The sequence below is a fragment of the Chlorocebus sabaeus genome, chromosome 20 (assembly GCF_047675955.1).
Source record: "Chlorocebus sabaeus isolate Y175 chromosome 20, mChlSab1.0.hap1, whole genome shotgun sequence".
In the NCBI taxonomy this organism is placed as follows: domain Eukaryota; kingdom Metazoa; phylum Chordata; class Mammalia; order Primates; family Cercopithecidae; genus Chlorocebus; species Chlorocebus sabaeus.
In genome coordinates this window covers 135,869,811-135,891,571 of record NC_132923.1, presented here as the reverse complement: position 1 = coordinate 135,891,571, position 21,761 = coordinate 135,869,811, and the positions used below count along the sequence as shown (strand labels likewise).

The 21,761-nt window shown below is 44.0% G+C and overlaps 1 protein-coding gene across 29 annotated transcripts in view; it reads right to left on the bottom strand.

Moving 5' to 3' along the window:
- Window positions 1-6,298: 6,298 nt before the first annotated feature.
- The window catches only part of LOC119619272 (uncharacterized), a 35,568-nt gene continuing 20,105 nt past the window's right edge, over window positions 6,299-21,761 (bottom strand). For 20 of the 29 annotated variants that reach the window (XM_073007998.1, XM_073008007.1, XM_073008009.1 and 17 more), the window contains 2 exons: window positions 21,560-21,652; window positions 15,751-19,388 (listed from right to left, as the gene is read on the bottom strand). In XM_073007998.1, coding sequence (XP_072864099.1) covers window positions 17,872-19,388; window positions 21,560-21,652 — 1,610 coding nt within the window. In that variant the 3' untranslated portion in view covers window positions 15,751-17,871. Of the gene's footprint in view, window positions 9,367-15,750; window positions 19,389-21,559; window positions 21,653-21,761 lie in introns of those variants that run through there. The other 9 variants (XM_073008010.1, XM_073008011.1, XR_012089840.1 and 6 more) reach the window with 8 other exon arrangements.

The following is a 21,761-nucleotide window of genomic DNA, read 5'->3' as shown; positions in this document are numbered from 1 at the left end:
GGGGGTCTCCAGGAGCTCATCCAGCAGGCTGGAGGGGAGTGCAGACGAGCGCCCAGGCTCCTGGAGCGGCGGGGAGGGCGCCCGGACGGCTTGCATCTGCTCCTGCCCCGCGGAGGCCTCCCGGGGCGCGGGCCCCGGAGGTGGAGCTGCCCCGATTTGGGGCTCCCACGCCGCCCCGGCGACCTGGGGCCCCTGGCCCCAGCCCCACCACGGACTCCCCTGGGACGTGGGCGGCGCGAGCACACCCTGGCCCTGCGGCTCAGCTCCGGCGGGCCCAGGCTGTCCCACCGAGCAAGGGCCCGGCAGGCTGTGGTGCTGCGGGTCCTGGTCCCCCCGCCATTGGCTCGGGCGCGGAGGCCACCCCCGGGGGGTCTGAGGGTGGGAGAGCGCCCCTTCCGGAGAAGCCAGGGTGGCGTAGGCAAAATCCCAATTTCCGCGTGCCGGTGTAGCGGGTCGACGGTCCCTGTTCCCTCGCTCCCGAAAGCCCCCTGTGGGAGAGCCTCCGGCGCGCAGGGCATGTGGGGTGTGGGAAGCCCCCTTCCCCACGCCCCGGTGTAGGTGAAGGTGATAGAGGAGGGAGGAGGGTGACACCCGCTGGGGTGTCAATTACCACAGTGGCTTCATAGAGTTCAAATGAAAGGAAGAATTGCACGTCTCTCAGTTTAAGTCCAGAACTAGAAATGATTAAGCTTAGTGACGATGTAGAATTTTCATGGCTAGAGTGAAATCAATGCTTGGCTTCAAAACTTGGAAGGATGGGCCGGGCGCGGTGGCTCACGCCTGTAATCCCAGCACTTTGGGAGGCCGGGGCGAGAGGATCACGAGGTCAGGAGATCGAGACCATCCTGGCTAACACGGTAAAACCCCGTCTCTACTAAAAATAAAATTTAAAAAAATAGCCAGGCGTGGTGGCGGGCGCCTGTAGTCCCAGCTACTCGGGAGGCTGAGGCAGGAGAGTGGCATGAACCCGGGAGGCGGAGCTTGCAGTGAGCTGAGATTGCACCACTGCACTCCAGCCTGGGCGACAAGAGTGAAACTAACAAAAATAAAAATAAAAAAAGAAGGAAAGAAGAGAAAAAAGGAAAAAGATTGCTGCTTATTGACAATTCACCTAGCTACCTAGAAGCTTAGATGTTGATGTACTTGGAAATTAATTTTATTTTCATGGCTGCTAATACAATATCTATACTTTAGCCTGTGAATCCAGGAGTGGTTTTGACTTTCAAGTCTTATTATTAAATAATAAATGCATTTTGTAAAGGTATAGTGTCATAGTGATTTCTTTGATGAATCTGGATAAACTGATTTGAAGAACCTTTTGGAAAGGATTCACCATTAATCCTTTAATGATATTTCAACCTCCTCCCGTGAATCACAAATGTCCTTAATAGTAATCCTTAAATGCCATTAAGGACATTTGTGGTTGTTGGGAGGAGGTTGAAACATCAACATTAACAGGAGTTTGGAAGAAGTTGATTCCAGCCCTCATGGATGACTTTGAGGGCTCAGGATGTCAGTGGAGGAAGTTCCTGCAGATGCGGTAAAAATCGCAAGTCAACTAGAATTACAGCCTTATGATGACATGAAATTGCTGTAAACTCATGATGATACTTGAACAAATGGGGAGTTGCTTCTTATGGATAAGGAAAGAAAGTATTTTCTAGAGATATAATCTGCTCCAGGTGGAGATGCTATGAACATTGCTGAAATGACAGTGAAGGATTTAGGATATTCCATAAACCTGGTTGATAAAGCAGCTGCAGGGTCTGAGGGCTGACTCCAGTTTTGAAGGAAGTTCTACTGTGGATGAAATGCGATCAAACAGCATCACATGCTACAGGCAAACCTTTGTGAAAGGAACAGGGTATCAATGCAACAAACCTCATTGTCTTATTTTAAGAAATTGCCACAGGCACCCAACCTTCAGCAGCCCCTACCCTGAGCGGTCAGCAGCCATCAATACAGAGGCAATATCCCCGCCAAGAAAAAGATTATGTTCAAGGCTCAGACATTTGTTAGTATTTTTTTTTAGCAATAAAGTGTTTTTAATTAAGGTATGCACATACAGTTTTTAGACATAAGGCTATTAACATACTCATTAGACTACAGTATAATTTAAACATGACCTTTATATGCACTGGAAAACCAAAAAAATTGTATGACTAACTTCATTGCAACATTTGTCTTCTTGCCGTGGTCTGGAACCAAGTCCACAATACTTCTGAGGTGTGCTTGTAGGTTTTTTGTTGTTTTACGTTTTGAGATGAGGTCTCACTCTGTCACCAAGGCTAGAGTGCAGTGGCATGATCATAGCTCACTGCAGCCTCGAATTCCTGGGGCCAAGTGATCCTCCCATCACAGCCTCCTGAGTAGCTGGGACTACAGGCATGCAATACTGCACCTGGCTAGTTTTTATTTGTAGAGATGGGGTTTCACTGTTGCCCAGGCTGGTCTTAAACTCCAGGGCTCAAGCAATCCTCCCACCTTGGCCTCCCAAAGTGCTGAGATTACAGGCATGAGCCACCACACCCAGGTTATCTGTAGTTTTTAAAACAAAAATATACTTTAAAAGTTAAAATATATTTTTACAAATGTATATATCTACCATAATAGTATCACACAGAATGGTTTTACTGCTGTAAAGATTCTTGGTGCTCTGTGTATCCATCTCTTCCTTCCCCTTGGTTCATGGCAACCGCTGATCTTTCTACTGTTCCCATAGTTTCACCGTTTCCAGAATGTCATATAATTGGAATCGAACAGTATGTAGCCTTTTCGGATTGGCTTCTTCTCCTAGCAATACGAATTTAAGTTTCCTCATTGTATTTTTTGGTGGCTTGATAAATCATCTCCTGTTAGCAGTGAGTAATATCCCATTGCCGTTATACTTTTGTCAAGATTCAGAACGTACAATGTGAAGAGTAAACGTGAATGTGCTCTGTAAGCTTTGAGCGATAATGAAGGGTCCAGGTAGGTCCTGGTTGTCACAGGTGCGCTGTGTGAGGCAGGAAGCTGTCGTGGGGAGGCTGTGTGTGGGGAAGGGGACACAGGGGAAGTCTGTACTCTCTGCTCTGTTTAGCTGTGAACCTGCACTTCTCTAAAAAATAAAGTTTATTTATTAAAACTAAAAAACATTAAAAAATTAAAAATTACAATATGTCATATACTTTCCAAATCACAAGACAGAGACAAAGACATAATAAAACAAAATGTAGAAAACAACAAACATAGGAATAAAACATCAGTGACAGAAGGCAGAAGACAGAAAAGCGGAGCCAAACACATTATGTAATTATTAGCTATATTCATTTATGCTAACTTATATTGATTTAACATATTAATTTTCACTAAATGGCATTAAAGGAGGTTTGAGGAATTTGCTCGTCACCTTCTGGATGACAGGACTCAATAATATTAACTCACTAATTTGCTGTAAATTATTTTAAAATATGCTCACATTTCAATACAAATTCCATGAAGAATATTTTGGAACAAGAAAATGTGATTTCAAATTCATCTGACGAACACACACACACTGAGAGCAAATATTACAAAATAAATCTGTAAGATATTTAAGGTCATTATAACTTTTCAAAATTAAACATTGATATGGCACAAAAATAGACATATAAAAGAAAGGGAATTAAAAACACAGAAATTTTGTGTAATTTTGTGTAGTAATGGGGTAACACTTAGAACCTACAAATCAAGAATAATTATCCCACTGGTGGTATTATTGGAGTAATAAATGAAACTGCCTAAAATGTAAAGTTCTTACACATTTGAACACTATGTAAAAAACACCAGACAAACAACTGGGGACATTTTTACAATTATGTTACATAAAAGTTAAAATCCTTATGACATATACAATGTATAAAACAGTATGATTACTGCTATTACTAATACCATTACGATTACCTAGTCTTCCCGCACACCAGTCCTCTTCTGGTGCCTTGTGGTGAAACAGAGCCCTCGCTCTCTGGCCACAGGGAGGGATCCAGCAGGAACCTGAGCCAAGAAAGGCTCCAAACCCTGGACCCTGCCTAAACCCACAGAGGGTGTGAGCCAAGCCGGGACCTCACAATCCCTCCTGCAATGCAGATACCCACTCACGGCAGAGGTTGGGTCCCTCTCTGGAAAAACTGTGTAACAATTATTGCAGAAATGTGTTTCTTATGTTCCCAGATACATGGAGAAAGCTGGTCTGGAAGACTGATGTCCACATGCTAAGAGAAGCAGCCACTCATGACACACACACTGCACACACCACACCATGTGCACACGCACACACACCCCACACACACCACACCGTGTGCACACACACACAAACCCCAGACACCAAACAGCACACACACCATGTGCACATGCACACACACACACTGCACACACACCATGTGCACATGCACACACCCTCCACACACTGCACACACACCACACACACCCCACACCCACTGCACACACACCATGTGCACACACACACCCCACACAGACACCACACACACTGTACACACACAAGGGGGGAAATGGCATCATGAGATATGCTATGGTCATACCTATGTGGGAGCACAGCTAGCTATGGTCTCCCCCATCCAACCCACTGGGCAGTGTTCAGTTACCAATATTGAGGTAGAGCTCACTCTCCCAGGTCAGAAACCACTGTGTAGGAAACCCCTTTCAGATAGAGACAAGGGATTATTTGACCTTTTATCTGTAGTGCCTAGTACAATGTCCAGAACACAACAGATATTTCATATTCACAGTCACATCCTATGTATCTGTATTTTTTTTCCAGCAGGGACTGGAGGTCCTAAGCTTCGTTAATATGGTGAGCCAGTGCCCACATGAACAGTATCATCTTAGCACTGTCACCTGGACACCCATTTAAATGCTCTTATTTTAGCTAGTCAAAGTGTGGTCTATGAGTTTGCACTTTAATAAGATCCCCTGGTTAATCTTGTGCATGTTACAGGGAAGCACTGGGGTCCTACATCACATGTGACAGGCTCTCACAGTCACCATCATCACGGGAAGCTGCATTTAGAGCATTTAACTATATGGGCTCTGAAATCAGATGACAGGTTTAGACTTGCCTCTACTTCTTACTAAGTAGAGAATTCTGGGGTGAAAACTTTACGAGGCCCAGTTTTATCACGTACAAATTAGAGGCACGGGGAAATTATAGCATTTTGCATAGAATATCGTTTTAAGTATAAAATGAAATAGTATGCAGGAAGCTTCTGCCATATGCTAAGTGCACAATAATTATTTGTTAATAGTAACTCATTTCATCCTAAGAGGTCTATAAATTTGTACATAATTTTTTGTGACTAACCAAATTTTCATAATTAATCTAGATTTAAAATCAAGGAATGTTCTTACTTGTAGTTGGCAATCAGTATGACATACCAAAATCATATGTATTTTATTGTTGGTGGGGATATAAGAAATTTGCCATCAAAAGAGGGAGGATAGTCTTTGTTTGCAGACTCCAGAAAGCTGTCTCTCATATAAGAGTTTGCAATTTCTGGGGGAAAAAAAGAGAAAGTTGATTGTGTAAATAAACATTACCATAGAGTCTTCTCTATGGCAACATCAGAAATGAAAGCTGGGCCGGGCACGGTGGCTCAAGCCTGTAATCCCAGTACTTTGGGAGGCTGAGACGGGCGGATCACGAGTCAGGAGATCGAGACCATCCTGGCTGACACGGTGAAACCCCGTCTCTACTAAAAAATACAAAAAACTAGCCGGGCGAGGTGGTGGGCACCTGTAGTCCCAACTACTCGGGAGGCTGAGGCAGGAGAATGGCGTAAACCCGGGAGGCAGAGCTTGCAGTGAGCTGAGATCCGGCCACTGCACTCCAGCCTGGGCGACAGAGCGAGACTCCGTCTCAAAAAAAAAAAAAAAAAAAGAAAAAGAAATGAAAGCTGATTCTCATCTTCCTAACAATCTGCAAAGATGAGTGAAATGCAACCGACTGAGCATCCACCTAAAGAAGGAGAGAACTTGAGTGTCACAGGAGGAAACCACATTGCCGCTAGGGAAATCAACATGACCAGCATTCCTCTGCCCTCCTCCGAGGCTAAGGATGGGTTAAATATCAGTGGCTGACCTCAGATAATGGAATGAGCAAAAGAGCTATAAAAATGCCTGCATTACATAACTAAGAGGGTGGGAAGGGATTTTTTTAAAAAGGCAATTCCTAGTTGGGTTCCTTCCTGTTTACCCCATTGGTGAAGAAGCTAGTGTGGCCCTAGGATTCTGGGAATGGCTGCAGACACAACAAACACTGAGCAGACGAAATTCACGGTAATTTATTCGTTACACATACTCCGCCCAGCAGAGGAAGACACTGAATCTATGCAGGACTACCCGGGGATTGGACTCTGAAGCAGAGGGTGAGGGAGGCAGGCCTGGTAGAAATCAGAGGGTGGGGAAACCCCTGGTCCCTTGAGGGATATACTTGACTATTTCAAAGAGTTTTGCAGTCTGGTGGGGGCATGAAAGCCATCACGCTGAGGACCTGGTGGGGTGCTGCACGAAATTTTAGGTGTCACAATACAATTGACCCCTGATGCTTTAACATCAGATATTTATTTTAATGATGACCAATTTTTTTTTTTTTTTTTTTTTTGAGACGGAGTCTCGCTCTGTCGCCCAGGCTGGAGTGCAGTGGTCAGATCTCAGCTCACTGCAAGCTCTGCCTCCCGGGTTTACGCCATTCTCCTGCCTCAGCCTCCCGAGTAGCTGGGACTACAGGCGCCCGCCACCTCGCCTGGCTAGTTTTTTGTATTTTTTAGTAGAGACGGGGTTTCACCATGTTAGCCAAGATGGTCTCGATCTCCTGACCTCGTGATCCGCCCGTCTCGGCCTCCCAAAGTGCTGGGATTACAGGCTTGAGCCACCGCGCCCGGCCATGATGACCAATATTTTAAGAGGCTGAGAGAAGGCTGTTGAGACACTGTAATAAGTGCTTGGGGCATGAGAGATTAGTAAGGCCACAGTTATGAGTAATGAAATGTGGAAGCAGATGCAAAGCTACTGCCCCCATTTGTTTAGCAGGAGGTAAGAAAGGAGGCCTCTGGCAGCACAGCTGTGTTTGTAAATATGTGGGTGACTTCATGCATTCCCCATGCATTGGTTCTGGCAAGACAAGCATGTTCGTAAATATCTGGGTGACGTCATGCATTCCGCATGCATTGGTCTAGAGATCCGGGGTCTCTGGCAGCACAAGCGTGTTCGTAAATATTTCGGTGATGTCCCGTATTCCCCATGCACTGGTTTAGAGATCCGGGGCCTCTGGCAGGACAAGCGTGTTCGTAAATATTTCGGTGATGTCCCGTATTCCCCATGCACTGGTTTAGAGATCCGGGGCCTCTGGCAGGACAAGCGTGTTCGTAAATATCTGGGTGATGTCATGCATTCCCCATGCGTTGGTTTTCATGTTTCCAGTGAGTTGGTGGGCAAGTCTGATATTACTGATCCACATGCAGCAGGCAGCTTCCTGTACAGAGCTACCTCCACCCCTTGGACAGTCCAGGACTGAATGGTTGTCAAAAATGCGACCTCTTTGATGTCCATTAAAGGCAACTGAGAGAACTGTGTAGCACTGGTGCAAAAAGTGCACTTTCCTAAGGAGTATGAACTTAGAGTAATCAAAGCCTGTGGCAAGAGTGGAACCCAGCAGGGCATCCACTTGCTACTTTGTAACTTAAATAGGAATTCTTTGAGGAGCTCAGTCTATCTCTCAATTAAAGCAGCTGCCTGCAGCCGATAAGGGCAGCGGAAACTCTACTGGACATCTTCTTCACAAGCCCGGCACTGTGTTTTCTGATGAAATGTTGCCTTGGTCCCCATCAGTAGTGTCTGGAACTCTGCAGGGGATAAGGAGTGTCCCTGTAAGATCCGTACTGTGTCCCTGGCTAAAATAAAGGCGTCTGTTACCTTGACTGATATTCTGAATATCCCTGAGACAAGAAGTTTCTTTAATTCAATGGGGAGGGGAGGTGGACAATTCTTGGCAATTGCCAAAAAGTTTGTAAAAATGTACAAATAGGGCTAATTGTTGGCCCAGCATCAGTGCTGAGATGACCATCTGAAGTTTGGCTGGTCGTGCTGAGGCTTGGGTGTCATCCTTTATCAGGGACATCCTAGCTGAGGGAGGGAAGGCAGCAGCATCCCACTGAGCTCTATCATGTCCGATGATGGCATCCATTCAGAAGGCGGACGAACTTCATTGCTGGTCACTCAGGGGATCCCAAGGGGCCTGGGAGAAGGGTGACTTCCAGTACCACAGTCTGAGGATGGAGGCGGCCAGTACCAGCACCACAACCTGAGGATGAAGGAGGCCAGTGCTTCCTGTAGATGAGAATGGCAAGAGTTCCAGATTTGACTCCATCCTGAGGCAAGGAGGTCTCTGCAGCTGTGCCAAGGCTGTGGGGTGCTGCTTCCCAAGGCTTGATGGCCAGATGGGCATGAAGGCTCACGGACATGGACACAGAGCCCTCTGTTTCCAGATGGCCCAGTATGTGGTCAACAATTACTGCCCTGATGCTGTACAGCACAGGGCCAAAAGGGGGCAGGTTTGTTTTCTACATCAGAAGCCCATGGACAACTTATAGCCACCCTATGCAACCCAGATACTTCAGGAAGCATGAGAAGAGGTTGCTCAAGCATCTGCAGTGTGTTCTCTGATGGAATTCATAGGAGCACCTGTTAATTTAAATTTGGACAGATTCCAGGATCACTTGAGCCCAGGAGTTCAAGACCAGCCTGGGTAACATGGCAAGACCTTTTCTCTACAAAAAAAATTTAAAAAAATTAGCTGAGTGTGGTGGCACACACCTGTGGTCCTATCTACTTGGAAGGCTGAGATGGGAGAATTGCTTGAGCTCTGGAGGTCGAGGCTGCAGTGAGCTGAGATCACGCCACTTCATACCAGCCTGGGTGACAGAGCAAGACTGTGTCTCCAGAAAACAAAACACAAATTAAAGAATGTTGGGCTTGTATTAACCTTGTGGACGCTCAGAGAATCAATAACTGTTTCTTGAAAGTGTCGGGAATAGGGCAGCCGCATGTTTACCAAGGCATTTTCAGGAATTGAAGCAAAGTGGCAGGCCCTTGCACTATTGTGCTGGGGAAAGGTCCATTCCCTTTGTGGAAGCCTCCTTGTGTCTGTGTGTCCTTAGTGTGTAAAATGAATTTTCTCTGAGAATGATGTGATCAATATGTCACACCTGTGCTCCTGCAGAAAGGTGGTTGTAGTGTGATCTTGTCTGTGAAGCCTGCATGCAATGACAAGGCTGCCAAGGCATTTCATGGATCTCCTGGTCCCTTCAGAGATGAAGGCAGGCTGTGACTGAGACTCTGTTAAAATAGGTACAAAACAGAACATGTCATCCAAATCTATAACAACAAAATATTTACCAGTTGCATGGATATGTATATAGGTTTATTATAAGGAATTGGCTCATGTGGTTATGGAGGCTAAGAATTTCCAGGACCTGCAGTCAGTAAGCTGGAGACCCAGGACTGCCAATGGTGGAATTCCAGTCCAAGTCTAAAGTCCTGAGAACCAAGAAAGCTGATGGCATAAGTTACAGTCCAAGTCTGACTTCAAAGGCAAGAGAAGATCTACATCTCAGTTCTGAAATCATCAGACAGACAGAGTGAATTCTCTCTTCCTCTACCTTTGTGTTTTATTTGGGTTTTTAATGGATTGGATGAGGCCCGTTCACAATGGGGAGGGCAACCACTTTACTAAGTCTACATATTCAAATGTTCATCTCATCAAGGAACACCCTCACAGACACACGCAGAATGTTTAACCAAGTATCAGGCAACTCAACTTGGCAAATAAAATTAACCATAAGGTGAAAGATGTACACGATCTGAAGAGAAACCAGCGATGCAGGGACAGTTAAACATCTGCAAGTCAATAAATGTGATACACCATATAAACAGCATTAAAAACAAAAATCACATGATCATCTCAATTGACGCAGAAAAAGGATTTGACAAAATCCAGCACCACTTAAAACCCTCAGCAAAATCGACATAGAAAAAGTATTGGACAAAATCCAGAACTCCTTTACGATTAAAACCCTGAGCAAAATCAACATAGAAGGCACATACCTTAAGGTAATAAAAGCCATATATGACAAACACGCAGCCAACATTATACTGAATGGGGAAAAGTTGAAAGCATTCCCCCTGAGAACTAGAACATGACAATGATGCCCACTTTCACCACTTCTATTCAACATAGTACTAGAAGTCCTCACCAGAGCAATCAGATAAGAGAAACAAAGGTTATCCATATCTGTAAAGAGGAAGTCGAACTGTCGCTCTTTGCTGATGACATGATCGTATACCTAGAAAACCCTAAAGACTCATCCCAAAAGCTACTAGAACTGGTAAATGAATTCAGTGAAGTTTCAGGATACAAAATTAATGTAAATCATTAAATTAATACAAATCAGTGGCTCTGCTATACACTAACAGTAATCAAGCTGCGAATCAAATCAAGAACTCACCCCCTTTTATAATAGCTGCAATAAAAACCTTAGGAATATTATAATTCCTATAATTATAAGAGTATATTCCTATAATTGTAATTTGCATGCAATCTTTGCAGATAAAATCTTAATTATATCTTGAATACTTAACTGAAGAGGCAAAAGGTATCTACAAGAAAAACTACAAAACACTGCTGACAGAAATCATAGATACAAACAAATGGAAACACATCCCATGCTAATAGATGGGTAAAATCAATACTGTGAAAATACCAGACAGCCAAAAGCAATCTACAAACTCAATGCAATCCCCATCAAAGTGCCAACATCAGTCTTCACAGAACTAAAAAAATTCATATGGAACCAAAAAAGACATATAAGGGACATACCTTAAGGTAACAAAAGCCTAGAACCAAAAAAGAGTCTGATAGCCAAAGCAAGACTAAGCAAAAAGAACAAATCTAGAAGTTGACTTCAAACTATACTATAAGGCCATGGTCATCAAAACAGCATGGTACTAGTATAAAAATAGGCATATAGATCAATGGAACATAATAGAGAACCCAGAAATAAAGCCAAATACTTACAGTCATCTAATCATCAACAACTCAAACAAAAACATAAAGCAGGGAAAGCACACCCTATTCAACAAATGGTGCTCGGATAAATGGCAAGCCACACACAGAAGAATCAAAGTGGATCCTCATTTCTCACCCTATACAAAAATCAACTCAAGATGGATCAAGGACTTAAATCTAATACCTGAAACCATAAAAATTCTAGAAGATGATATTGGAAAAACCCTTCTAGACATTGGCCTAGGCAAAGACTTCATGACCAATAACCCAAAAAACATGTGCAACTAAAACAAAGATAAATAGATGGGACTTAATTAAACTGAAAAGCTTCTCCACAGTAAAAAGAAATAATCAGCAGAGTAAACAGATAACCTATAGAGTGGGATAAAATCTTCGCAATCTATACTTCTGATTAAAGAACTAATATCCAGAATCTGCAAGGAACTCAAACAAACCAGAAAAAAAAAAAGTGCCGTCAAAGAGTGGGCTAAGGACATGAATAGACAATTCTCAAAAGAAGATCTACAACTGGCCAACAAACACATGAAAAAATACTCAACATAACCAATTATCAGGGATATGCAAATTAAAACCACAATACAATACAAAGCCACATCACTCCTATAAGAATGGTCATAATCAAAAAATCAAAAAATAATAGATGATGGCATGGATGTGGTAAAAAGGGAACACTTTTACACTTTTTGGAGGGAATGTAAACTAATACAACAGCTATGGAAAAGAGTGAGGAGATTTCCAAAAGAACTAAAAGCAGATCTATCATTTGATCCAGCAATCCCACTCCTGGGTATCTACCCAGAGGAAAAGAAGTCATTCTATGAAAAAGATACTTGCACATGCAGGTTTATAGTAGCACGATACGCAATTGCAAGAATTTGAAACCAGCCTACATGCCCATAAATCAATAAGTCAATAAAGAAAATGTGGTATATATATTTACCACGGAATACTACTCAGCCATAAGATGGAATGAAATAATGCATACACGGCAAAAAGTGAAGTGACTTAGGAATAGAAAACCAAACATTGTATGCTCTCACTCATAAGTGGGAGCTAAGCTAAGAGGATGCAAAGGCATAAGAATGATACAATGGTCTTCGAGGACTCAGGGGAAAGGCTGGGAGTGGTGGGGTGGGTGTGGTGAGGGATAAAACACTACACATTGGGTACAGTGTACACTGCTTGGGTGACAGGTACACCAAAAATCTCAGAAATCGCCACTAAACAACGTATTCATATAACAAAATACCACCCGTTCCCCAAAAACCTATTGAAATTTTTAAAAACCCATCATATTCCCCAAAAACCTATTTACCAAAAAAAAATTAACTACAATAATATTAGGCATTGAGTATGGCAGTGTTGATGGATGGGAGCACTGCACTAACATTACAGCAATCCACTGTGAAACATTTATTATTAGCAAGTTTAAGAACAGGTCAAATTCTACTGCTAAATGTTGAAGCAATGAGGAAAATCACCCCTTCACTAATTAATTAGGTCTTATATAATAAGTTTTATTTATCTAAAGTCATGTTGTAATTTATTTTGCACTATATTTCCTAATTTATCAACGTGACGAGGCTAGGCACCATGGCTCAGGCCTGTAACCCTAAACACAACACCAAACTCTACCCTAACCACTAACCCTAACCACTAACCTTAAACCCTAACCCTAACCACTAGCCTAGCCCTAAATCCTAACCCAAACACTACCGTGACCCTGACCCGAAACCTAACCCATAACCTAACCCTAACCATAACCCCTAGCCAGAGCCCTAGCCTCAACCCTAACCCAACCCTAAACCCTAACACCCTAAACCATAACCCTAAGCCTAACCCAACTCCAACTCCAAACCTTAACCCCAACCCTAACTCCCAACCCAAGCCCTTAAACCCTAACTCTAACCTTGAACCTGAACCCGAACCCTAACCCCTAACAAGCAGCCACGGCCTGAGCTCCAACCCTAACCCCTAACTCTAACCCCTAATCCTAACACCTAGCGTGAGCCCTAGACCTAATCCAAACCCCAAACCCTAACCCTTAACCCTAACCCATAACCCCTAACCCCTGGACCTGGCCATGGCCTTGACCCTGACGCTTACCCTGACCCTCACGCATAACACCTAACACTAACCCTAACCCTAACCATAACAACTAAGCCTAGCACTACTAATAGGCCTAGCCCTAACACATAACCCTAACCCTAAACTCTAACCCAAACCATACTACTGACCCCCTAAACCCCTAAATCTAACTCTAACCCAAACCCGAACCCCAACTGCAACACCAAAGTCTAACCTAACACAACCCCAACTCTAACCCTTAACCCTTAACACTAACCCTCAACCCACTACACCAACCCTACCTTAACCCTAACCCACTAAACCTAATTTTAACCCAAACCCGAACCGAAACCCAAATCATAACCTTTAACACTAACACTCTAACCACCGAACCCTAACCACTAAGCCTACCCTAACCCTAAACCCTAGCCCCAACTCCAACTCCTAACCCTACTCTATGCCTAACTTAAACCACTAACCCCAATCCAAAACCAACACCAACTGCAACCCTAAACCCTACCACCAAACCCTAACCTTAACCACTAACATGAACCAAAACCCTAACACCAACCCCAACCCATAATCATAAACTCAATACATACCTGCAAACGCAACTCCAACCCCTAACTCTAACCATAAAACTTAACTCTAGCCCTAGCCCTAATCCTAACCCCAACACAACCCCAGCCTAACCCGAACGCCTAACCCTAACCGCTACCCTACACTAAACCTAACCCTACCCTAACCCTAACCCAACCCCAAAACCTAACCTCTAAACCTAACCGTAACCCCAACCCTAACCACTGACCCTAACCCTGCCCTAACACTAATCCTAAATAACCCTAGCCCCAGCCCTAACCCTAGCCCAATCCTAATCCTAACCAGACCCCTGACCCTTTAATGCTGAACATGACGTTGACCCTAACACTTGACCCCTGACCCCTACCCAAACCCTAAAGCTACCCTAACCTCAGCCCATGGCCCTAACCCTAATCCAACCCGAACCCTAACTCCGAACCCCGTTGCCCTAACCCTAACCACAACCCCTAACACCTACACCTAACCCCTAGCCCTAACACTTAACCCTAACCCATAGCCCTTTTTTTTTTTTTTTTTTTTTTTTTTTTGAGACGGAGTCTTGCTCTGTCGCCCAGGCTGGAGTGCAGTGGCCGGATCTCAGCTCACTGCAGGCTCCGCCTCCCGGGTTTACGCCATTCTCCTGCCTCAGCCTCCCGAGTAGCTGGGACAACAGGCGCCCGCCATCTCGCCCGGCTAGTTTTTTTGTATTTTTTAGTAGAGACGGGGTTTCACCGTGTTAGCCAGGATGGTCTCGATCTCTTGACCTCGTGATCTGCCCGTCTCGGCCTCCCAAAGTGCTGGGATTACAGGCTTGAGCCACTGCGCCCGGCCTTATAGCCCTAATTCTTAACGCTAATCCTATCCTAACCAGAAACCCCTAACACCTAGCATTAAACCCTAACCTCTAACCCAAACCCTTGCCCTAACCCAAGCCCTAGCTCTAGCACAGACCTAGCTCTAACCCTAACCCGTAGCCCTAACCTGAAGCCCAAACCCTAACTGCAAGCCCCGACCAGGCCCTTGACCCTAACCCCTAACCTTCACCCTAATCCCTAAATCAAACCCTAGCCCTACCCCTACACTTAACCCTAAACCAACCCTATGCTTAACCTTTACCCCTAAACATGACCCTGACCCCAGTCCTGGCCCTGAACCTAATACCTAACCCCAAGCCTAATCCTAGCATTAACCCTAAGTCCTAAACCCTAACAACCCTAACCCTAACCCCTAACCCTAGCCCTAACTCCAACCCCCAACCCTAAACCTTAACCCCAACCCCTATCCGTAACCTGAACCTGAACCCACATCCCTAACCTTCTAACCCTAACCCTCATCCTAATTCTAAGCCTTAACCCTAACCCCAACCCTTACCGTAACACAAACCCTCTAATTGTAGCCCATAACCCTAACCCTAACCCAAACCCTAAACCCTAACCCTAATCCGACAGCAACCCCTCACCGTAACTGCTGTTAACCCAAAACATTAACCCTAACCTTAAAATGTAACCGCAACCCAAATCCCAAAGCTGACGTAACCTAATCCATAACCCCCAACCCTAATTCTAATCCTAACCACAACCCCTAAACCCTAACTCCTTATGCTAATGCCATCCCCAACCCCAACATTATACCCTAATCCTAACCCTCACACTGACAGCAACCCTAATTCTCACCGTAACAATTGTAAACCTATCTTTGGATTCTAGGCCGTGACCCTGAGTGACCCTAACCCTGCTCCCTTGTTACACATTCCCATTTCACCATGCCGTATTTGGAATCGAGCTGTGTCACTCCACTGCTGCAAAATCCTATTCGTCAAGATCCTGTATATCTTACCTTGCCTCAGCAGGTGTCTGTCTTTGACACGTTCTTCAATACTGCTCTTCCCCATTAAACTACTGTACTCAGGGGAAAAACGTTGCCACACTTGTGTGCACCACTTACCATGGATTAACACACGTCCTAAAGGAGTAAGCCAAGGACAGACATTCAGTTTGATAATTTTATTTTTAATTTTTGTTGGGACACAGGTGTATGTGATTCCTTCAGTCTTAAAGCAGCCACCTTCTCCCACCTATGGCTCCCAAGGCCATCACAGGGGTCCTCAGCACTTCAGTACCACAGGATCTGAGAAAATGTGGAAGGTTTTATGTCGTCCTGTGTAAGGGCCAGGCCCGTAAGGATCATCACTTGCATACTTTGTTTTGTTTTTGAGACGGAGTCTTGCTCTGTCGCCCAGGCTGGAGTGCAAAGGCGCAATTTTGGCTCACTGCAACCTCTGCCTCCCGGGTTCACACAATTCTCCTGCCTCAACCTCTAGAGTAGCTGGGATTACAGGTGCACACCACCATGATCGGCTATTAATTTTTCTATTTTTTAGTAGAAATGGGGTTTCACCACATTGGTCAGGCTAGTCTCAAACTCCTGACCTCGTGATCTGCCCAACTCAGTCTCCCAAAATGCTGGGATTACAGGCGTGAGCTACCACTCCCAGCCACATGGGTACATATTCTACTGCAGAGCTCAGTTATCTGAAGCACCCACAAAAACAGAGGGCTGAGAAATGCCATCTGTGTGTCCAACAGAAAAAGGTGTGAATTTTGTAGAACACATTTAGCCAGTCTCTGACACACAGGATTTCTCTCTTGTGTGAATTCCCTAATACCTGCTGAGGTGTTACTTCAGACAAAAGGATTTTGCACATTCGTTACACTTTTTTTTTTTTTTTTTTTTTTTGAGATTGGAGTCTCGCTCTGTCGCCCAGGCTGGAGTGCAGTGGCACCAACTCGGCTCACTGCAAGCTCCAACTCCCAGGTTCACACCATTCTCCTGCCTCAGCCTCCTGAGTAGCTGGGACTACAGGTGCCCGCCACCTTGCCTGGCTAGTTTTTTTGTATTTTTAGTAGAGACGGAGTTTCACCGTGTAAGCCAGGATGGTCTCCATCTCCTGACCTCATGATCCACCCTCCTTGGCCTCCCCGCCCTCCTTGGCCTCCCAAAATGCTGGGATTACAAGTGTGAGCCACCGTGCCCAGCCCACATTCATTACACTCTTAGGCTTTCTCCCTTCTATGAATTTCTTGATGCTTCCTGAGGTCTGACTTCTGCTAAAAGGTGTTTCCAACACTCATACAGCCACAGGGTTTTCCCTGTGTGACTTCTCTGACGGGTAGTAAGGCTTGACTTGTGGTTGAAGGATTTCTCACACTGGTTACATGCAAAGGGTTTATTTCCTGTATGCATCCACTGATACACTGTAGGATTTCATTTGCTACTAAGGCTTTTCACACCTTCAGTAGGTTAACAGGCCTCTTCACCTGAGTGAGTTCTGTAATGTACAGTGAGGGCTGACTTCTGGTAGAAAGCTTTCCTACAATCTTTGCATTCATATGGTTTCTCACGTGTGTGAATTCTCTGATGTCTATTGAGAGTTGACTTCTGGCAAAAGCTTTTCCCACATTCTTTACATTCATACGGCTTCTCCCCTGTGTGAATTCTTTCATGTATCATGAGGGATGACTTCTGGTAGAACATTTTCCCACATTCCTTACATTCATGGGATTTCTTCCCCATGTGAATTCTTTCATGTACAGTGAGGGCTGACTTCTGGAAGAAGGTTTCCCTACATCCATTACATTTATAAGGCTTCTGTCCTGTGTGAGTTTTCTGATGCCTGCTGTAGTTTGCCCTCTGACGAAAGGTTTTTCCACATTCGTTACACTTGAAGGGTTTTTCTCCTGTGTGAGTTCTCTGATGCGTGGTGAGCACTGACTTCTGGTAGAAGGATTTTCCACATTCATTACATTCGTAGGGTTTCTCCCCTGTGTGAGTACTCTGATGCATCCTCAGGTTTGACTTCTGGCTAAAAGTTCTCCCACATTCATTACACTCATAGGGTTTTCCCCCTGTGTGAGTCCTCTGATGTTTAGTGAGAACTGCCTTCTGGTAGAAGGTTTTCCCACATTCACTACACTCATAGGGTTTTTCACCTGTGTGAGTACCCTGATGCATCCTGAGGTTTGACTTCTGGCTAAAGGTTTTTCCACATTTATTACATTCATATGGTTTCTCACCTGTGTGAGTTCTCTGATGTATAATGAGAACTGAATTCAGGCAAAATGTTTTTCCACATTCATTACATTCATAGGGTTTTTCTCCTTTGTGAGTTCTCTGATGTACAGTAAGCTTTGACTTCTGAGCAAAAGTTTTCCTGCATTCTTTACATTCATATGGCTTCTCACCTGTGTGAGTTCTCTGATGTACCGTGAGGGCTGACTTATGGTAGAAGGTTTTCTTACATTACATTCATATGGCTTCTCACCTGTGTGAGTTCTCTGATGTACCGTGAGGGCTGACTTATGGTAGAAGGTTTTCTTACATTCTTTACATTCATATGGCTTCTCACCTGTGTGAGTTCTCTGATGTACCGTGAGGGCTGACTTATGGTAGAAGGTTTTCTTACATTCTTTACATTCATATGGCTTCTCACCTGTGTGAGTTCTCTGATGTACCGTGAGGGCTGACTTATGGTAGAAGGTTTTCTTACATTCTTCACATTCATATGGCTTCTCACCTGTGTGAGTTCTCTGATGTACCGTGAGGGCTGACTTATGGTAGAAGGTTTTCTTACATTCTTCACATTCATATGGCTTCTCACCTGTGTGAGTTCTCTGATGTACAGTGAGGACTGACTTCTGATAGAAGGTTTCCCCACATTCATTACACCTATATGGTTTCTCTCCTGTGTGAATTCTCTGATGTACATTGAGGGCTGACCTCTGGTAGAAGGTTTTCCCACATTCCATACATCCATAGGGTTTCTCTCCTGTGTGTATTCTGTGATGATAAATAATGGCTGACATTTGGCAGAAGGTTTCCCCACATTCATGACATTCATAGGGCTTTTCCCATGTGTGGATTCTCTGATGAACAATTAGGTTTGACTTCTGACAGAAGGATTTCTCACATTTGGTACATGCAAAGGGTTTCTCCAGTGTATGTGTTCTCTGATGATTTGCAAGGTATGATTTCTTAATGAAAGATTTCTCACATTGTACACATTTATAGGGTTTCTCTCCTGTGTGTATTTTCTGATGTTTGGTAAGCTTAGACTTTTTACAGAACACTTTCCCACATAAACAACATTCGATATTTATCTTCTGGCAAATGAGTGCTGACTTATCACAGGATTTCCCACGCTCACTATAAGTACATGCAGTCTTTCCACCGTGACCCTTCTCTGCCTCAGTGCTGAAGGCTTTTCCTTGTCTACTATACTCAAAAAGCTGCTGCTCCATATGAATCTTGTTATGGTGACTAAAATACTCATGACACGTGAGAGATTTCCCAGTTATACTTCGAGCATCAGGTTTTCCTCCTGCCTGCATTTCATGAGGCTCAATCGAGATATGTATGTTCTGACTTACATTTAACTCCTCAGGCCTCATTCCTGAATAGTGTGCGTTATTTACCATCACATCTGGAATATGGTTTAAGCTCAAATTAAGTATTTTCCCTAATTCAACTGTTTCCTTGGTTGATGTTTTGCTGTTGGTGATTGCAACTTGCCATATATGTCTATGATGAATTTCCTGGCTTCTTTCAATTATATCAACTGTCTGGACATCTGTAACGAAGAAAAAACAAAACAAAACAAAGCAAAACAAAAATCCATGAAGCAGACACAAGCATTTGTTATGGAATGCTTATATAAAGACTCAATGAAGTTACCTTCTCTCCTAGTGGCATAAGATTCTTTAAAAATCAATAATCAGGACTGGTTTTATAAGCACATGGCTGTTCCTACTAACTTAACATAAGAAATTACATTACTAGATTTTCTAATGTGAAATTATGTTTTTCACTGTTGTTTCATTAAAAATATTTGGTAAAAAATATTCACCTACACCTAGTTGTCATTTTCTCCTAAGGGCTTATCACCTGCCAACTGTTTTCTCTATTGTTTTTCTCCATTTCATTCTTGTAACAATGGGAGGCATCTTGTGCTATTTTTCTCACTCCACCTTGAAGATGATAACATATTCCTGGATCAGCTACCTGCAGGTGCCCACCATGGCCACTTGTCTTCAGGACCAGATTTTACACCAGTGTTTCTTTTTTTTTTTTTTTTTTTGAGACGGAGTCTCGCTCTGCTGCCCAGGCTGGAGTGCAGTGGCCGGATCTCAGCTCACTGCAAGCTCCGCCTCCCAGGTTTACGCCATTCTCCTGCCTCAGCCTCCCGAGTAGCTGGGACTACAGGCGCCCGCCACCTTGCCCGGCTAGGTTTTTGTATTTTTTAGTAGAGACGGGGTTTCACTGTGTTAGCCAGGATGGTCTTGATCTCCTAACCTCGTGATCCGCCCATCTCGGCCTCCCAAAGTGCTGGGATTACAGGCTTGAGCCACCGCGCCCGGCCCTACACCAGTGTTTCTTTAGCTTTCATGCTTCCCTGGGAATGTCTATAGGCATCTGGGCATTTTTCAAATACAAAATCTCTCCTCCAAACTAGGTGAAGACTGCCTCTTTCAAATTTCTAACTTAACCTGACTCGCTTAGCTTCTCAGAACTGTAATAGGTACATGAAGCTCCACTCCACCACTGTGGGCATCCCCTCCCTGCTGGTCCTAAGGATTCAGTTCTGGAACTCGGGTGGGGTTCACCATCTTTGAAAAATCATTTATTGGCTCCTTCCGAGATGAATAGACCTGATATTCTCCCCCCAAATTCTTGGCACATCCATCCCTGCTTCATAATTCAACGCTTCTGAAGGCTTTTGTGTGTTCAAGTTTCAGCTGTCTCCTAGTTTCACAGAAAAATGGGGTCTCTTGTACACTTCTCACTGTCTACTGCCAAACAGAAATCTCAGCCCTTCAACATGAAACCTTTGCTTCAATAGGCTTTGGAATCCAGAATCTCCTGGTTCTCTTCCAAATTCCAGGCCTATCCTGTTCCATGCTCTGATGCTGGGTCCTCCTCACTGTAAGGATTTCTGATGTCATTATAAAAAAAGCCTCACTATGAGATTGTTCTTATTTGTTGTTCAACTCCCTAGGTGACCTCCTCTATGATTCTAAACACCAGCTTTGACTTACCGATTTTTAAGTTTGTATCTCCAATTGTGATGTCCACTCTTTACATATATATTTATATTCACCTACTATGTGCCACAATTGGAAAAGAGTTAAATTGAACTGGAGCTATGCCAAAGTTCACAACGCCTCTGACACTGCATTGTCTTACCATCTTTCCTAGATTTTATCCCTTTTTTACTCACTCTGGTTAAATATTCCACATGGTTCTTTTACAACTACTTAACATATATTATTTTCTTTCTCTTATCACGATGTACACTTTATGAAAAAAGACATTATTTTGACCACTGCTGTTATAAACGCCAAGTATAAAGTTACCGTGGCTTACAAGCTACTCGATTAAGATGTGTTGAAAGAATCAACGGATGTATGAATAAATGTCCGGGGGAAAAAAACAGTCCATGAAAATGCAGGAAAAGAAAACAACTGAGAAAATTGAGAAAACGAATAGCAAACAAACATGTCTAAGAAGAGCAAGGTAGGGACTAGACTGAGTAAATATTTTAAAATATTCGCAAAATAAAATGCAGGGATATATGCATGAAAGCCCTCCTTGGAGATGACAGAATTCACGTTTGATGCATAAAGACCAGCTGTCCTCAGGTATGGGACCTGGGAGAGAAAGTGGTGAAAACAAGTCAACGATGCAAATATCTGCCCGGCTTTACTCTTCCTGGCTTCCCTGCCCAGGATGCAGTTGACTCACCTGAGAGGCACTGGTTTGCCCATTCTTCTCCTAACCATGGCTCTGCTCCTTGCTCCAACTTGAAGATCACCTCAGGTTTGGTAATGCAATGGCCTGGTAATGGGAAATAATGGAGGACTTAGCCAAACTGCAAAGTAAGGTCCTTTTCAGAATGACAACAGCTCGGTTTCAGAAGCTGTATAATGAAGGAGCCTATTTGAAT